This window comes from Haliaeetus albicilla, chromosome W (assembly GCF_947461875.1).
Source record: "Haliaeetus albicilla chromosome W, bHalAlb1.1, whole genome shotgun sequence".
Lineage (NCBI taxonomy): Eukaryota > Metazoa > Chordata > Aves > Accipitriformes > Accipitridae > Haliaeetus > Haliaeetus albicilla.
In genome coordinates, this window is record NC_091515.1 from 34,901,338 (window position 1) to 34,920,726 (window position 19,389).

The 19,389-nt window shown below is 47.9% G+C and overlaps 1 protein-coding gene across 1 annotated transcript in view; it reads right to left on the reverse strand.

Moving 5' to 3' along the window:
- Positions 1-19,389, reverse strand: part of LOC138683598 (synaptic vesicle glycoprotein 2C-like) — a 154,792-nt gene that overhangs the window by 37,504 nt on the left and 97,899 nt on the right. The window contains exon 4 of the mRNA XM_069775583.1: positions 18,670-18,676. Coding sequence (XP_069631684.1) covers positions 18,670-18,676 — 7 coding nt within the window. The remainder of the gene's footprint in view (positions 1-18,669; positions 18,677-19,389) is intronic.

Genomic DNA, 19,389 nt, shown 5'->3' on the forward strand with positions numbered 1-19,389 from the left:
TCCCACAGCGCCTTGCCTATATTATCCCAGGTCGCTTCTTCAAACGCGACATTTACACTCGGGATAAGTTCTTTCTTCCAGGCCCATAAAAGTAACCCCTTTAACACAGAATTATCGAATTTCAGTCCTCTCTCAGAGAGAAAATTATGAAGGAGCTTTAGGACTGCTTCCTGCCTTTTGTCCGACCCCATCTCCTTCTCCGACCGCTCACCTGATCAGGGCAAGATTCAAGCTTTCGCGCGTCTCCTCGTTTTCCCAGCTCAGGGCGAGATTCAAACTTACGCGCGTCCCAGCTCAGCCGAAGCTCATGCCGTGCTTCCCAGCTTAGCTGAAGCTTGTGCCATCCTGCCGGGGCAGCAGGAACACTCTCGGCCGGCTCCTCCGCTCCCTCGTCGGTTCAGCTGCACCAGAAATTCTCGTAGAGACGATAAAGTGCTGATCTGAGGGTCCCTGTTCGGGCGCCAAATGTTGCGGAGGATCCACAGGGGACATCACACACAGACCAATGTGATCAAGTGAAGCCCATTTACTACAACGTTTGATACAGTTATATACCTTATGTGCTTGTGCACACGCCTTATACAATACTCTAATTGGTACAATACCCCGTTTCACGCGACACTATCTTATCCTCTATTGGCTGCGCAAGCTTCTTCACGAGGTGTCCAGCAGTTACTTATCTCATTCTTCAGCATCCAGGTGTTGTTTGTCAGGCTCTTCTTATCTTCCTTTTTCCCAGCGTACAAGGACACAGTGTCCTTGTCTGCTCCAGCATTTTGTAAACTTATGCTTCGTTCCCACCTAACGGCTGGATTGCTCACATGCCTTCGCCCAGCCAAGAAATCCTCAACAATGTTGGAACTAGGGTCCAATAGATTTCCAGAGATGGTAATTGAAGAGGCTTTCTCATGAAGAGATCCTTCCACCTTTCTGCATCCCACTTGGATTTTTTCTCCAATCGTTCCAGTCAGGACACGGACCTAGTCTTTTTTGTCCCGTTCCCCCCACTCACGTGGGTGGTATACTTCAGAATTATGCATTACTACAGTGGCTAAGTTTGGGAGACGGTCTTTGGGATACTGTCCCATACTCCAAGTATACTGGACAATAGCTTGGGACCATGGCCATTCTGTATTCTTTTGGCTACAGATTAGTGGTGAGATACAAAAAAGTACTACCAATCCAATTAAGTGATTCATAATTCATGCTGTTCTTGGCGTCCCTCGGAGTTCTTCTGTAAAACAAAAAAAACCCCACAAAACTTGCCTCTCTGAGGCAAAAGTGATTAATACTATACAGAAAATTAAAATGATGGAATTATCCAGCGAGTATTTATGCGATGCTCCTTCCCTAGGGCATCGGATGCTACCCATGAATATACATTCAGTGGGGTTTTTAGTACCAGTGGCACACTTCCTACGGTGGGAAGTTCTACCAGGACAGGTTGTCCGGGGAAATGTGCTGGATTCTTAGAATCATCTGGTCCCTTTAATGAGGGAACTAGAGAGGGAGCCTTTGGGCAAAAGGCAGTAATTTTGGGGCATCCATTTACCCCCCATCTGTCATTTACACCTTTGACAGCTTCCCATAGGTGGGCATCCCAATTTCCCTCCTGTGGTTTCAAGAGTCGTTTTAAGAGACCATTTGTTCTTTCTACAATTCCATTGGCCTGTGGATAGTATGGAGTGTGGAAGACCCATTTAATCCCTTCGCTTCACCTGTACGATTTTGGCTGTGAAGTGGGAGCCATTGTCAGATTGTATTTCTTGTGGTTTTGGAAAAATTCCAAACCATTCACGCAGTGCTTTCACAGTTTTTTCTCCCGTAGCTTTGTTAAAAGCTTCGGCTTGGACTAGCCCTGATGTTATTTCCACTCCTACCAGCACAAAGCGTTTTCCTCCTGATTTCTTAAAGGGGCCTATATAATCTACCTGCCAAGCATCCCACAAGCCTTTACCCTCTCTTAAATGCAGAGGGTCATCTTCTAAGGGGTGTCTTTCGAGTCATGTACGGCACTGTTCACAGGCTGATATGCAGGTTTTACACATTTCCCTAGTGACAGGCCAACCTCAGGCAAGGGCTTCACGATACAGATCTTTAGCTCCCGTATGTTTACATTTTATATGCAACCATTCTACCAAACGATCCCAATCTTCTGTGATCTGGTCCTTTTGTACAGGAGCTAGTCTTGCTAATTCATCAGCTTTGTTGTTCCATTCTCATGCCGAGCCCCCATCTACTTGATGAGAAGCTACCCATCCCACAGCAAAGTCCCCTTGGCTAGCAATGCTCAGGATTTCTTGCCACTTGTCCTTTTGCCACACTGAAATTCTGTTAACCTCCCATCCATTTTGCTCCCAAAAAGGGAGCCATTCAGTACATCCTTTAAACACTGCGTAGGAATCGGTATATATGTGGACGGGGAAGCGGTTTGTGCTTCATGCTTGAAAACGCTCCATACTGCAATTAATTCTCCTACCTGGGCACTCCCTTCTCCCTCTGTTATTATCTGTTCATTAGTAGTAGTGTGGAGGGCTACTGCCCGGTATTTCCACACTTTTCCTTCTCGCTTTGCAGAAGCGTCGGTGAACCAAGCATTCACTGACCGATCGTGGGAGAAAGGAGGGGCTACCTGAATAACTGAGATAGGTTTGTCTTGGCTGCCGTCCAGGCTTTCTGTTTCTTGGATAGCTAAGTTTTTTAAAGCTCCTTCAGTCACTGAGAAAAGGTTACGATAGTGTTCAATCTGGGCATACCACTTTCGTACCGAGGCTCTCTGGGCCACCCCGTCAGGAGGGGGGGTCCTGTTAGTGACTGCTTTTATAACTTTGAACGGGCCTCTTAGCACAATTGGTTGCTGACGTGTAATTTTCTCCACTTCTATGAGAGCCATGCTAACCACAAACAAACCTTTCTCCCATGCAGTATATCTCTTCTCAGCATCCTTAAAGCCGCAGGAGTAAAATCTTACAGGGCGGGTTGGACCCTCAGGACCACGTTGCCAAATGTGTATTGACAATCCCGTTGTGGCAAACCCCCATTCTACTTGAAAAGGGTCTGTAGGGTGGATAGGGCCAAGAGCCTGATGAGCTGTTGCTTCAAAAATTAACAATTGCATTGCTTCTTCCTGAGAAGCAGTCCATTCCCATTTGGCCCCTTTTCTCAGTAAATCATGAAGAGGTCTGGCAATGATAGAAAAGTCTGGGATATGTTTTCTCCAAAATACCAATAACCCTAAAGCATGCTGCAAATCCTTTTTTGATTCAGGCATTTTAATCTGATCTAGAGAAGTGAGGGTGTCTGGTGGGATACATGTCATTCCCCCTTTCCACCAAATTCCCAAAAACTTTACTTCTTGTGAGGGGTTTTGGATCTTTTCTGGGGGAATTTGCAAACCCAAGTTCTCCAAATGAGAGATTATGTTCTGTTGGGTTGCCCCCACCTCCTTTTCTTTATCTCCACCCACGAGAATATCATCAATATACTGATAGACAGCTATGCCGTCGGCTTTTGGTATTTTCTCCAGTTCTTGGGCCAAAGCGTGGTGAGCTAGTGTAGGGGAGTGTTTGTATCCCTGAGGCAGCCGGGTAAAGGTAAATTGTTGTCCCTCCCAAGTAAAAGCAAAACAATCTCTGTCTTCTGGTCGCAAAGGTATCATGAAAAACATATCTTTAACGTCTATGGTTGCCATGATCGGATGAGCTTTCTCCTGAATTGTTATTACCAGTTCAGCCATATTAGGGACTGCGGCAGTTAGAGGCCCTGTGTTAGCATTCAGCCTTCGAAAATCTACTGTGAGCCTCCACTTCCCATTAGGTTTTTTCACCAGCCATACCGGCGAGTTAAAAGGAGAATGTGTATTTATCACCACTCCTTGTTCCTGCATCTCCTGCATGACTGGTTTGATACCTTCCTTTGCTCCCAGGGGGAGGGGATATTGTTTAACACTAGTTACTTTGCTAAATGGCAGAGGGGGTGCAGTTTGAAGTAGCCTGATGTTCAGCTGCGACGTCCCGAAAGTCCACAACAAGCCTTCTGAATCCTCCCACCCCCTTCCTTTAAGGGCATCTATTCCTGACAGGTTAGTTGGAATGTTCCCAACCACCATGTCAATAGTGATTGTGCCTTCCTCTCCCAGCAGCATCAGCTTTACCGGGACAACGTTCAGAACTTCTTTTGACCCTAAAGCATTCAAGACACAAACGTTTCGCTTAGAGGGAATCACCCCACACCTCTGTGCATCTTCCTCAGTCAGGGCAGAGATCTGTGCACCGGTGTCAATTAAAAAGGTTACGGGTGCACGCTTAGGACCTACAATAGCTGTAATCAATAAATCTCCTCTGTTAGTTTTAGTGAGCTGTCGGATGTAAATCCATCCTCCGTTCCCCCACCCACTGCTAAGGAATGGAGGTTCTAGTTTCCCTGCTGACTTTTCCCGTCACCCATGCTCTCCGCGGGGGGGGCTGTGGGCATGACAGGAGAGATTTCTCTATTTGACCCTAAGTGCTGTGGGTGTTGTTTCGGACCATACCACTTTGATATCAGTTTACTCAGTTTATTAAGGGGTAAACCATCCATCACATCTCTGGGAACTCCCTTTTTAATTCCCAAAGCCCACCATTGTTGTCAAGTCAGGGGCTGTCTTCCTCCTCCCCCAGTTTTAGAGTAGGAGTAGTCAGCAACAACGGCGGGGTCAGTGGGAGCGGTTACAGTTTTACTAACAGATAGGGGTAGATCTTTAGCTCCCACTTGACGGATTCCTTTAGATTTTTCCTCCAAAGTTCTCACAGGACCGTATTTTCTGCTATAATCTATCAATTCCTGTGCTACATCTCCCCATGTCCACATCCTTTTATGTTTTGAGTGGGAAGGAGTCGAGCTATGATTGAAAAGTGAATCTGAGCCAACATTAGTTTCATCTCTTTTGCCTTTAAGAAAGCTCTCCAACTTTTCTACAGGGTCTAAAGACGCTATGGTCCTTTGGAGAACAATCCCAGTAGATTTGAGTGATTCTGGGAGTCCCCTTATCAAAGGAGTCATGATTTCAGGATTCACTGGCAACATCATTGGGGATTCACATCCGGGAACTAACTTCCTTTCATGTATCATTTGCAGGCAGGCTGCTTTGTGCACACTTTCTAGCAATTGCTCAACTGTGCCTGTGATTGCTAGGGGATCTCCCCATCTAAAGTTCACGATTTCTTCATTGATGTTATGGCAACAGTTGCAATCCATCCTTTTTGACAGTAGCTATGCGGTTATCTCTAACGGCTCCAGCCAGGTACCTTCTAGGAACCTTGTACCGCACATTCCGTCCTTGGGATCGGCTGCTGCGCTCCAAACAGGCCGTTGTCAGGTAACGTACTGTTCATGTTACTGATGACAATGTTGAGACAATGCTGATTTTCTGACCGACTCCTACACCCCAAAGCCTGAGGTGCCCTTACAGAACCGGTTCACCGCTCTGCAGACTGAAGAGGAAAGACCTGTCACATTAGGAGAGGCGCTGGAGCTGAGTAAGGCAGCCCATTCTGCTCCCCGTATAACAACCAGCCCAACTAAGAAAAGGCGATGGGCGATAGTAGTAGGTGACTCTCTTCTGAGAGGTACGGAGGCACCCATTTGCTGACCTGACACACTCTCTGGAGAGGTGTGCTGCTTACCGGGGCTCATATCAGGGATGTCACCGAGATACTACTGAGCCTTGAACAGTCCACTGACTATTATCCGCTGCTGTTGTTTCACATGGGCACGAGTGATACAGCCAGGAGCAGTCTGAGGAGTATCAAGAAGACTTACAGGGCCCTGGGAGCAGCGGTAAGGGACTCTGGAGTGCAGGTAGTTTTTTCCTCAATCCTCCCAAAGGGAAGGGGTTTGAAAGGGCCAGTTGAATCTGGCGAATCAACAAATGGTTACAGGACTGGTGCCACAGCCAGGAGTGAGGCTACTTAGACCATGGGACTTGCTTTGAGAAACCTGGTCTACTGGGGGCTGACGAGGTCCATCTGTTAGGGAAGGGGAAGAGCATCTTCAGTCATAGGCTTGCCAAGCTGGTGAAGAGGGCTTTAAACTAAAGTTGCTGGGAGAGGGAGCCTCAATCCATCCCACTCCTACCAGTTTGATGCCAGTGCCAGCAATAGATGCCCAGAGCCTGGAGAAGTATCACAGGTCAGCAGGAGAGCACCTGAAGAGCAGCACAAAGGAATTCCAGCCAGTAAGTCAGCTTCATTGGGGGCCCAACTTAAATGCCTCTATGCAAATGCACATAGCATGAGGAATAAACAAGAGGAGTTAGAGACGTGCACATGCCTGCAAGGCTATGATCTTATTGGCATCACAGAGACGTGGTGGGATGGCTCCTATGACTGGAGTGTTGAAATGGAAGGATACAGGCTCTTTAGGAAGGACAGGCAGGGGAGATGAGGAGGCAGTGTCACCCTCTATGTCAATGACCAGCTGGAGTGCATGGAGCTCTGCCTGGGGATGGATGAGGAGCTGACCGAGAGCCTATGGGTCAGGATCAAAGGGAGGGCAGGGACAGGTGACATTATAGTGGGGGTCTGCCAACTGACCAGGAAGACTGAGTGGATGAGGCCCCCTATAGACAGCTAGGAGCAGCCTCATGTTCACAAGCCCTGGTCCTCATGGGGGACTTCAACAACCCTGATATCTCTTGGAGGGACAACACAATGGGACATAAGCAATCCAGGAGGTTCCTGGAATGCGTTGATGACAAATTCCTTCTCCAAGTGATAGAGGAGCCAATGAGGAGAGGTGCTATGCTGGACCTTGTTCTCACCGACAAGGAGGGGCTGGTGGGGAATGTGAAGCTCAAGGGCAGCCTTGGCTGCAGTGACCATGAAATGGTGGAGTTCAAGATCCTTAGGGCAGCTAGGAGGGCACACAGCAAGCTTGCTACCCTCGACTTCAGGAGAGCAGACTTTGGCCTCTTCAGGGATCTGCTTGGTAGAGTACCATAGGATACAGCCCTGGAGGGAAGAGGGGCCCATGAAAGCTGGTTAATATTCAAGGATCACCTCCTCCAAGCTCAGGAGTGATGCATCCCAACAAAGAGGAAGTCAGGCAAAAATGCCAGGAGGCCTGCATGGATGAAGAAGGAGCTCCTGGACAAACTCAAACACAAAAAGGAAGCCTACAGAGGGTGGAAGCAAGGACAGGTAGCCTGGGAGGATGAGATGGGTTAACCCTGGCTGAACGCCGGGTGCCCATCAAAGCTGTTCTATCACTCCTCCTCCTTCTTCAGGACAGGGGAGAGAAAATATAACAAAGAGCATGTGGGTCGAGATAAGGACAGGAGAGATCATTCACCAATTACCGTCACAGGCAAAACAGACTCAGCTTGCGGGAAATTAACTCAATTTATTACCAATCAACCAGAGTAGGGTAATGAGAAATAAAACCAAATCTCAGAACACCTTCCCTCCACCCCTCCCTTCTTCCTGGGCACAACTTTACTCCCGGATTTCTCTACCAAACCCCCCCAGCAGCACAGGGGGACGGGGATGGGGTTTACGGTCATCACACGATATTTTCTGCCGCTTCATCCTCCTCAGGGGCAGGACTCTTCACACTCTTTCCCTGCTCCAGCGTGGGGTCCCTCCCACGGGAGACAGTCCTCCACAAACTTCTCCAGTGTGGGTCCTTCCCACGGGCTGCAGTTCTTCACGAACTGCTCCAGCATGGGTCCCTTCCACAGGATGCAGTCCTTTAGGAACACACTGCTCCAGCATGGGTCCCCCACGGGGTCACAAGTCCTGCCAGAAAACCTACTCCATTGTGGGCTCCTCTCTCCACAGATCCGCAGGTCCTGCCAGGAGCCTGCTCTAGCGCAGGGTTCCCACGGGGTCACAGCCTCCTCTGGGCACCCATCTGCTCCGGTGTGGGGTCCTCCATGGGCTGCAGGTGGATATCTGCTCCACCGTGGACCTCCCTGGACTGCAGGGGGACAGCCTGCCTCACCATGGTCTTCCCCATGGGCTGCAGGGGAATCTCTGCTCTGGCGCCTGGAGCATCTCCTCCCCCTCCTTCTTCACTGACCTTGGTGTCCGCAGGGTTGTTTCTCTTACATGTTCTCACTCCTCTCTCCGGCTGCCGTTTTCCGTCTGTCCCAACTTTTTTCCCTTCTTAATAATGTTATCACAGAGGCATTACCACTATCGCTGATTGGCTCGGCCTTGGCCGGTGGCGGGTCTGTCTTAGAGCCAGCTGGTATAGGCTCTCTCTCGAACACAGGGGAAGCTTCCAGCAGCTTCTTACAGAAGCCACCCCTGTAACCCCCCCCCCCGCTACCAAAACCTTGCCACACAAAGCCAATACAGAGGAATACAGAGAAATTGTCTGAGCAGCCAGGGATCAAGTTAGGAAAGCTAAAGCCCTGATAGAATTAAATCTGGTCAGGGACATCAAGGGCAACAAGAAAAGCTTCTGTAGGTATGTTGGTGATAAAAGGAAGACTAGGGAAAATGTGGGCCCTCTCCAGAAGGAAACAGGAGGCCTGGTTACCTGGGATGTGGAGAAGGCTGAGGCACTCAATGACTTCTTTGCCTCAGTCTTCACTGGCATGTGCTCCAGCCACACCGCCCAAGTTACAGAAGGCAAAGGCAGGGACTGGGAGAATGAAGAACCACCCACTGTAGGAGAAGATCAGGTTTGAGACCATCTAAGGAACCTGAAGGTGCACAAGTCCATGGGACCTGATGAGATGCATCCGTGGGTCCTGAGGGAACTGGCGAATGAAGTGGCTAAGCCACTATCCATCATATCTGAGAAGTCGTGGCAGTCCAGGGAAGTTCCCGGTGACTGGAAAAGGGGAAACATAACCCCCATTTTTAAAAAGGGAAAAAAGGAAGACCCGGGGAACTACAGACCAGTCAGTCTCACCTCTGTGCCTGGCAAAATCATGGAGCAGATCCTCCTGGAAACTATGCTAAGGCACATGTAAAAGAAGGAGATGCTTGGTGACAACCAACATGGCTTCACTAAGGGCAAATCGTGCCTGACAAATTTGGTGGCCTTCTATGACAGGGTTACAGCTTTGGTGGATAAGGGAAGAGCAACTGACGTCATCTACCTGGACTTCTGCAAAGCATTTGACACTGTCCTGCACAACATCCTTGTCTCTAAATTGGAGAGACATGGATTTGATGGACGGACCACTTGGTGGATAAGGAATTGGCTGGATGGTTGCACTCTAAGAGTTGCAGTCAATGGCTCGATGTCTGGGTGGAGACCAGTGACAAGTGGCGTTCCTCAGGGGTCAGTATTGGGACCGACGCTGTTTAACATCTTTGTCGGCAACATGGACAGTGGGATTGAGTGCACTCTCAGCAAGTTTGCCAATGACACCAAGCTGTGTGGTGTGGTCGACATGCTGGAGGGAAGGGATGCCATCCAGAGGGTCCTTGACAGGCTTGAGAGGTGGGCCTGTGCGAACCTCATGAAGTTCAACAAGGCCAAGTGCAAGGTCCTGCACATGGGTCAGGGCAATCTCAAGCACAAATACAGGCTGGGGGATGAGTGGATTGAGAGCAGCCCTGTGGAGAAGGTCTTGGGGTTATTAGTGGATGAAAAATTGAATATGAGCCAGCAATGTGCGCTCCCAGCCCAGAAAGCCAATCGCAATCTGGGCTGCATCAAAAGAAACGTAACCAGCAGGTCGAGGGAGGTGATTCTCCCCCTCTACTCCGATCACGTGAAATCCCACCTGGAGTACTGTGTTCAGCTCTGGGGACCCCAGCATAAGAAAGACATGGACCTGCTCGAGCTGCTCTAGAGGAGGGCCATGAAGATGATCGGGGGCTGGAGCACCTCCCCTATGAGGATAGGCTGAGAGAGTTGGGGTTGTTCAGCCTGGAGAAGAGAAGGCTCCGGGGAGACCTTATAGCAGCCTTCCCCTTAAAGGGGGCCTACAGGAAAGATGGGGAGGGACTCTTTAACAGGGAGTGTAGTGATAGGACAAGGGGTAATGGTTTTAAACTGAAAGAGGGTAAATTTAGATTAGATATTAGGAATAAATTCTTTACTGTGAGGGAGTGAGACACTGGAACTGGTTGCCTGGAGAAGTTGTGGATGCCCCATCCCTGAAAGTGTTCAAGACCAGGTTGGATGGGGCTTTGAGCGACCTGGTCTAGGGGAAGGTATCCTTGCCCATGGCAGGAGGGTTGGAACTAGATGATCTTTAAGGTCCCTTCCGACCCAAACCATTCTATGATTCTATTCTATGATTCTGTCATTCTATAATTCTATTAATCTAAATTGCCACATGGTGCCACAGTTACTGCACGTTATACAAAAATAAGATTAAAACAAATTCTGCACAAAGAGTTCTACTATTAAATGCTGTTGTTGTGTTGAGTGTTTCCCAAATATAAGCTAAATCAGAATTAGAAGGATGACTGGAAATATTTTGCAGCTGGCAGCACTGAAATACATTATTATTGCACTTATATTTAGTGTGTCCTGGCATTACTGAGTTGTCGTGGTTTAACCACAGCCAGCAACTAAACACCACGCAGCCACTCACTCACTTCTCCCACAACCAGTGGGATGGGGGAGAGAACTGGGAAGAAAAACAAGGTAAAACTCGTGGGTTGAGATAAGAACAATTTAACAGGACAGAAAGGAAGAAACTAATAATGATAATAATAACAATAATAAAATGACAATAATAATAATAAAAGGATTGGAATATACAAAAAAAGTGATGCACAATGCAATTGCTCACCACTCGCCGACCAATGCCCAGTTAGCTCCCAAGCACCGATCCACCCACAGGTCAACTCCCCACAGTTTATATAATAGGCATGATGTCACATGGTATAGAATATCCCTTTGGCCACTTTGGGTCAGCTGTCCTGGCTGTGTCCCCTCCCAACTTCTTGTGCCCCTCCAGCCTTCTTGCTGGCTGGGCATGAGAAGCTGAAAAATCCTTGACTTAATATAAACACTACTCAGCAGCAACTGAAAACATCAGTGTGTTATCAACATTATTCTCATACTAAATACAAAACATAACACTATACCAGCTACTAGAAAGAAAATTAACTCTGTCCCAGCCGAAACCAGGACACCTAAGCTAGGCAAAGCTAACCTTTCCCAGCTATATCTGTTCAGAATGCCATGCCACTGCTGACCATCTCCTCACTGGTTCCCCTATGGGACCTGTAAGTGCTCACTTTCACGTGCAAGACTCTTGACAGCTGCACTGCTGTCACCCTTGCTAGCAGTGCGTACAGGCTGACTCCTGCTTCTGACTGCCCCATGATGTCAGTCTTTGAGGCCCCAGTTGGCACACTTTTTCAGACAGATAGCTGCATCCCTTTATTGTACTTTATCCCCTCAGCACTAGAAAAAAATTAATATAAAGGTCCCGGGATTAAGTGATCATCTTCTTTAAACCTTTTTTTTGCATTCATGCCAACAAAACCGGACAACTGGTTAGCCACTCATATGCTATGACTACCATCGTTTCCAGAGGCCAATGGTTCCTCATTGCTTCTCCCTGGTCTGTTTTGAATCCATATATCATGCCCTGTATAAAGTTTAGACGGAATGATTTCTTGAGCATGAATAGCCTTTTTTGTTCTGTGTTACTTAACACATTGCTTAACACAACGGTATCCAAGTCCAAGATAAGGGCTCACAGATAGTACAGTAACAAAATAAAAAATAATCTTTATATGTAAAAGATATTCTTAGTTGATTGTTGCGGAGGATCCACAGGGGACATCACACACAGACCAACGTGATCAAGTGAAGTCCATTTACTACAACGTTTGACACAGTTATATATCTTATGCGCTTGTGCACGTACCTTATACAATACTCTAATTGGTACAATACCCCGTTTCACGCGACACTATCTTATCCTCTATTGGCTGCGCAAGCTTCTTCATGAGGTGTCCAGCAGTTACTTATCTCGTTCTTCAGCATCCAGGTGTTGTTTGTCAGGCTCTTCTTATCTTCTTTTTTCCCAGCGTACAAGGACACTGCGTCCTTGTCTGCTCCAGCGTTTTGTAAACTTATGCTTCGTTCCCACCTAACGGCTGGATTGCTCACATGCCTTCACCCAGCCAAGAAATCCTCAACAATTCCCCCTTTTTGTTTTTGAGCAATCCAAGCTTGCCTAATAACTTGGGGTGCCATTTTTCCTTAACAAGCTGAACAAGGTAAAATTATTACAATAGCTAAAATCACAATAACTACAATAATGCCCATAATTCTTTGAGCCAACCCGTTACCCCTAATGACCCAGACCATGAGGACTATGAGGAAGATGAACCATCCATACATTCTTGTGCTATCTTGCTCCACGAACTCAGCCCAGCAATCGGTAGGTGCCAGCATCCCGTGGGCGTCCCCACAGAGGCAACGATGGCCTCACCGTACACCAGCCCGATGCTCTTCGGAAAATCCCGGTATTTATACATTTGCAGAGGAATGGGTTTCAGCACACGTGGCCAGCGGGTGCCAAAAGTCCGCCTCGGTTGCAATCTATGATGCATGCGCTCGCTGGCCAGGCGCGCTGCACGAGTCATAGCCATCTTGTCTATTGGTTCGTGGGCTTTATGATGCAGTTGCAGTGCACAGAGAATCTTGACCTGTCACGTTAGCCAAGGTGACCTATACATTAGTTTTTGACTGAGGTGGTATTCATATTGCCACACCATCTATGATGCTCCAGATGATGATGGTCGTGCAAATTCAACAGGAGTCCGTCGTGGGCCTGTATCTGTGGAAACACACTCAACCTCGTTCCCAGGTTATTAATGGAAATAGACCTCTACCCCTAATTTTGGCTTAAACTAACTTTTACATTTACCCCACACTGTCTTCCCGTAATCACACTATGTTTAACCAAATTATGCTTAGCACACTTTTTACCTAAAGCAAGTTCTATATACAATAAGGCACGCTGTTCTAAAACCCTCTCTGAAGGACTCAATGTCCACTAGTCCTCTAAAGTGTAATACTCTATTAGTCAGAATCTGTCGGATCAGTGGCTCCAGCACCCGCCGGTGCCGTGCCAGTTGCCGCTGGGACGATTCCGGGTCCAGCATCAGTGCGAAGCCATGGCTTGACCCACTTAGCCGGGATCCAGCGAAGGCCTCGATCTGTAAGCAGACACATATACCCTCTCCCAGTAAGCTTTACTTCTGCCGGTCCACACCATTTCCCGGATTCTGGGTCCTTATACATTACCATGATTCCTGTACTTTGTTGTGTCCTTTCTGCCTGTAAAAGAGCATGATGCACTACCATTCATGGGTCTTTGTGATCACCTGCCAATCTAAGATAATTTAGCACAAATAAGGCTTTGGCCAATCGTTCCTCTGGGAGTAAGCCCTGGGTTCCCCCCTTTTGTTTTTGCAGCATGCTTTTTAAGGTTTGTTGGCCCGTTCGACAATAGCCTGTCCTGTGGGAAGATGTGGAATACCCGTACCATGGTGAATTCCCCACAAATGACAAAATCGAGCAAATCGTGTAGAACCATAGGCTGGGCCGTTGTCCGTCTTAATTTCTTTAGGCACACCCAGCACTGCAAAAGAAGCATGAAGATGTCATTCAATATGTAAGGCTTTTTCTGCAGTTTGTACCGTGGCCCACATGGCAGCAGAATAGGTATCAATACACACACGCACACAACGCTTTGCACCAAACCACATGACATGGGTGACATCCATTTGCCAGGCATCAGTGAGTGGTAAGTCAAATTGCTTTGCCAACATCCTAGCGGGTTGGTGCAAGAACACATGTGATTGCCATGCTTGTTGAAAACAATTCCCTGGAGGAGGCTCCCATGCCGCTGCAACCAATTGGTCAGCTCTGTCATTTCCCATTTCTCATCTGCACGTGCGCTCGTACCCAAGAGTTCTACCAGAGAGGCCATATCGTCATTAGTGATACCGCAAAGATTCCGCACCCACTGGATATCTTCCACAAGCTTCTGGACATCATGTACCATTGAAAGTTCTAACATTGCCAGCATCTATGTGCCACCTCAAATACTTCCAAGGTGCTGCCTTTTGCACCTTTTCAGGAGCAATTATTACTCCGCGATGGCTTAAGATGTCCTGTAATTGAGTTAAAATTTCATCCTGTGGCAAGTTCCTTCCCGCTATCAAAATGTAACTGAGGAAACTGCTTTCTTACAGGCTCTAATGCCCAGGCCACATATACCTGACACATCGTGGGGGAATTGCGCATTCATTGCGGTAACACGACCCAATGGTATCTCTTATAGGGCTCTGCCTTGTTACTCGATGGTACTGAAAAGGCGAACCGTTCAGCATCATCTGGGTGCAAGGGAATGGTGAAAAAACAATCCTTTAGATCTATAATTAACAAATCCCATTCTTCAGGAAGCATAACTGGAGATGGCAAACCTGGCTGCAGGGCTCCCATACTGTGCATCACTGCATTCACAGCTCTGAGATCATGTAACAGTCTCCATTTCCCACTTTTCTTGGGAATGGTAAATATTGGTGTATTCCATGGACTAGTAGAAGGAACAACATGTCCCGCTCTCAATTGCTCCTCAACTAACTCTTGTATTCTTAGCAGCCTTTCAGAATTTAGCGGCCACTGATCAATCCAAACAGGCTCATCTGTTTTCCAGCTAATTTTCAGGATTGGCTGCCCCTCAGTGACTGCTCCTAAAAAGGATGAGTGACTAACGTTGCTTTCATTTGGCTCAATAAATCACGGCCTATGAGGCCAAACAATTCCTTTGGGGTAGTCATGATATATGGACGCGTCGTAACGTGTTCACCATCAGGGAACACGAATGTAATCGGTAGCTGACTTACTAAGGTGGCCTGCGTGCCCTCTGTCCCTGCAATGCCAAAATTTGGATTGATCAATGGCCATGATGGAGGCCAAATATATCGTGAAAGAATCGTAACATCAGCTCCTGTATCGATTGTCATCAGTTTCTTGACGACAACTCCGTCAGGCCCTTTCAATTGCACTACCTTTTCTGGTTTACCTCTTGTTATGTCCATGGCAAGGTATACCTGCGGTTTCCGTGTGGAGCCGAATCCACCATCTCCACGTTGTACTGCACCTGGGTTCGGAACACACGACCCGAATGGAACTAATTGTGCTATTCTGGTACCTTTAGGAATAGAAACAAGAGGGATTAAAACATGAATCATAATTTTCACAGTCCCACAAAAATCTGCATCAATAAGCCCTGGGACTACCAGAATTCCTTTTAGAGCTGTTGAAGATCGTCCCATCACAAATGCACTAAGCCCAAGCCCCAATGGTCCCTTTATGTTGCTATCCACCAAGTGTACCCCTGCATCCATCAACGTAATGTCTACTGCGGTTTCCACATCCACTCCGGAGCTCCCTGCAGTGGCGGATCTGGTGGTTGCGAGGCTGCCTGAGGGCTGGCAGCCCAAGCCCCTTGCGTTTGTGTCATCGCATGAGGGGCCTTCGCGCTCAGAGTGAAGTTTCCCTTCCTCTTGAATTCTGGGGCAGTATTGTCATCTTTCTTAGCAGAAGCTGTACATTGGCTCCTAATGTGTCCACGTTTGCCACAGTTAAAACACTTGACCAAGGGTGTCTTACTGGCCTTGTGCTTCTTTGTAGCTCCTTGTGGAGCTACGACAACATAGGCTGTTTTCTGTGAGTCCACTGCTCGATCCATGTATTCTAGCATATCAACGACGGCTGCATTTCTTGGCAAATTACACAATGCTTTGCGTGTCTTTTCAGTAGCATTTTCGAAAGCGAGCATTTTGAACATGTTTTCTTTCATGCCCTCGTTCATGTCAGGGTGGTCATAGATTGCCCTATGCAGTCTATTAATAAACTGTGCGAAAGGTTCGTTATGCTCCTGTTTCACCTGAGTAAAAGTATGGCTTCGAATATTGTCTGGTATGGAAAGAAAAGCTTGATACGCCAAGATCTGCGATAGATGATGAACCTCAGTGATACATTGTAACTGAGCGTTCCCTGATGCGAAGGGTCCAGTACCCATCAGCATCTGCGTGGTTACTCCCCATAAGGGATCTGTTTGTTGTCGTGGTGTTGCTTGTTCCCGATCACAGAACGTCTCCCACTGCCGGAAAAACACTAACATTTCGGAGGGCTCCAAAACCAACTGTGCTAGCTGTTTAATATCCTGAGGTATCAGCGTATCAGAAGAAAAAATGAATTGCAGCATTTGGTGAGCTAAGGCAGACCTAATTCCATACTGACTCACAGCATTCCTTAATCTCTCAATGACCTTCCAGTCAAACGCTTCCCATTTTTTCTGTCCATTTAATGCAATAACTGGGAATGCTTGGAGCATAGTCCCTTCTATAATGGCATCTTTTATTACTCCCCTCCAATGTCTCTGCCTTTCTTCTGCAGCGGCTATTACAGGCGACTCCGCGTCTATCGCGGGCGCAGTTGGTTTCACCGTCTCTGGTTCCGAGATGCGGGATGGATGAAAGGGCGGGGCGGGGGCGCGGATGGTCCTGGCCGGGGGCCGGCCGCGGCTGGCGGCGGCCGCTCCATGGCCGGCTGACACGCGCCGCTGCCAATGGGCGGAGGGGGGGGCGGAAAGGGAGGGGAGGGGCCGGAGGAAGCGCCGGAGGGGGCGGTGAGAAGGGGGCGGGAGGGGGCAGGGGAGGGGGCGGGAGGGGAGGGGCCTAGGGAGGGGCCGGAGGGGGTGGTGAGAAGGGGGCGGGAGGGGGAAGCGGGGCCGGTATACGGCGAGAATCTTCGCTCTCTTGCCCTCTCGGTTCATCCTTTCGGGAGGATGACCGTTTCTCCCTCACTTCTGGTCCTTCCGACCGTACCGTCAGTTTTTGTAACTGGTTCACCACCTCCCTCAGGAGCTCTTCCGACCGTACTGTCAGTTTTTGTAATTGGTTCACCACCTCCCTCAGCTCTTCCATCGCACTACCCGATGGAGATGGTTCCCTGTCCCCCGCAATCTGTTTATCCGCATTAGTCACCCCCGACTCTGTCGGCTTCGGATCTGTCGGGCGACAATCGGCCCCCCCTAATTCCCCTGTTTCTTGCGGAGTAACAGACGGGGGAATTTTTTCGGCACCAACGGCCTGGCTGGGTATAGGCAAAGGCTGTGTCTGTGCAGGCATCTCAGCGTTAACGGAGATGGATGTTAAGGGGGGTGGAGATAGTTGTGTAGAGAATATCCCCCCAACTCCAGCAGGGTGGGCTGACGCGGCAGCCGTGGAGGCAGCAGAGGGGGTCACCGCCGCGCAGAGAGCGGCGGCTGCCTGCCGGTCCGCCCTCATTGTCTCCAGCATGTCTCGAATTACCTTCCAGTGCTCTGCATAGTTTTTCATCTCCTTTACCTTACCCCCCCTGCAGCTAGTAGCGTCCCACAGCGCCTTGCCTATATTATCCCAGGTCGCTTCTTCAAACGCGACATTTACACTCGGGATAAGTTCTTTCTTCCAGGCCCATAAAAGTAACCCCTTTAACACAGAATTATCGAATTTCAGTCCTCTCTCAGAGAGAAAATTATGAAGGAGCTTTAGGACTGCTTCCTGCCTTTTGTCCAACCCCATCTCCTTCTCCGACCGCTCACCTGATCAGGGCGAGAATCAAGCTTTCGCGTGTCCCAGCTCAGCCGAAGCTCATGCCGTGCTTCCCAGCTTAGCTGAAGCTTGTGCCATCCTGCCGGGGCAGCAGGAACACTCTCGGCCAGCTCCTCCGCTCCCTCGTCGGTTCAGCTGCACCAGAAATTCTCGTAGAGACGATAAAGTGCTGATCTGAGGGTCCCTGTTTGGGCACCAAATGTTGCGGAGGATCCACAGGGGACATCACACACAGACCAACGTGATCAAGTGAAGTCCATTTACTACAACGTTTGACACAGTTATATATCTTATGCGCTTGTGCACACGCCTTATACAATACTTTAATTGGTACAATACCCCGTTTCACGCGACACTATCTTATTCTCTATTGGCTGCGCAAGCTTCTTCACGAGGTGTCCAGCAGTTACTTATCTCATTCTTCAGCATCCAGGTGTTGTTTGTCAGGCTCTTCTTATCTTCCTTTTTCCCAGCGTACAAGGACACAGCGTCCTTGTCTGCTCCAGTATTTTGTAAACTTATGCTTCGTTCCCACCTAACGGCTGGATTGCTCACATTCCTTTGCCCAGCCAAGAAATCCTCAACATTGATTATCCATACAGACAGTTTCTTCTATCTAAAAAACTCAAGTATCATGGTAAATCAATGGGCTGATAATGCAGGTATTGTGAATATGAAGAGCAACAAACAGCTTGCTTTGGAAACCGAAGGATTGTCTGAAACCCCACGTTTAGGGTAAAGTAATGCCTTGATGTAATAGTTTTCTCTGATATTATCAGAATATAATAATCATATTTTGTATAATATTTGTCAGAAGAAGAGTATCAGAGGGGTCAACTAGGTCTTTTGGGTGGAAGTAGTTTTCGGTTTGGGACAACAGGCATGTGCCTACTACTTCTGCATTGATTGCCAATTTCATAGAATCATAGAATCATTTAGGTTTAGCCATCACTCCGAACGTCCCCCCTTCCTTCTCCTTCCCCCAGCTTTATATGCTGAGCATGATGCCATATGGTCTGGAATATCCCTTTGGTCAGTTGGAATCAGCTGTCCCAGCTGTGTCCCCTCCCACCTTCTTGTGCACCCCCAGCCTTCTCGCTGGTGGGGTGATGTGAGAAGCAGAAAAGGCCTTGACTCTGTGTAAGCACTGCTCAGCATTAACTAAAACATCCCTGTATTATCAACGCTGTTTCCAGCACAAATCCAAAACATAGCCCCATACTAGCTACTATGAAGAAAATTAACTCTATTCCAGCCAAAACCAGCACACTTGGTAAAAGAGCAATAGAAGAGAATATTCATTTTAGCATGGCATGAGTTTCTTTTTAGCTGTCACTTGCCTCTTCTCAGTGACTTTCCAACAAATGACAAAGTTTGAGATTGCACGTTACTTCCTGGGGGAAATCAAAGACTTATGTTACAGACATCATTAGTAGTCTTGGTATTTTAAAATAAACTTTAACTTTTTTTAAAATGTTTCTGGGATCATGCTGGATGTGAAATCAGCGTGTGCCTTATGCTATATGAGCTAACTTCTTTAGAGGCACATGTAGGGTGTACCAAAAAGGAAAAGGAAAGCAGCCAGTTTTGTGGTCAGTAGTATCTTCTCAAAAAGGGAGTACCACCTTCAGGACTACACACTAGATTAAAATATATGCACGTATATGTATACCCATACAGTTACTGTTTCAATGACCATAGTTTAAAGGTAATGAGAAAAGGGAACAAGGTCTGACCAACAACAGGATATTTAATTTTTACATATTTAAAATTATGCAAAACGCAAAGTATTTTGCAGTATGCA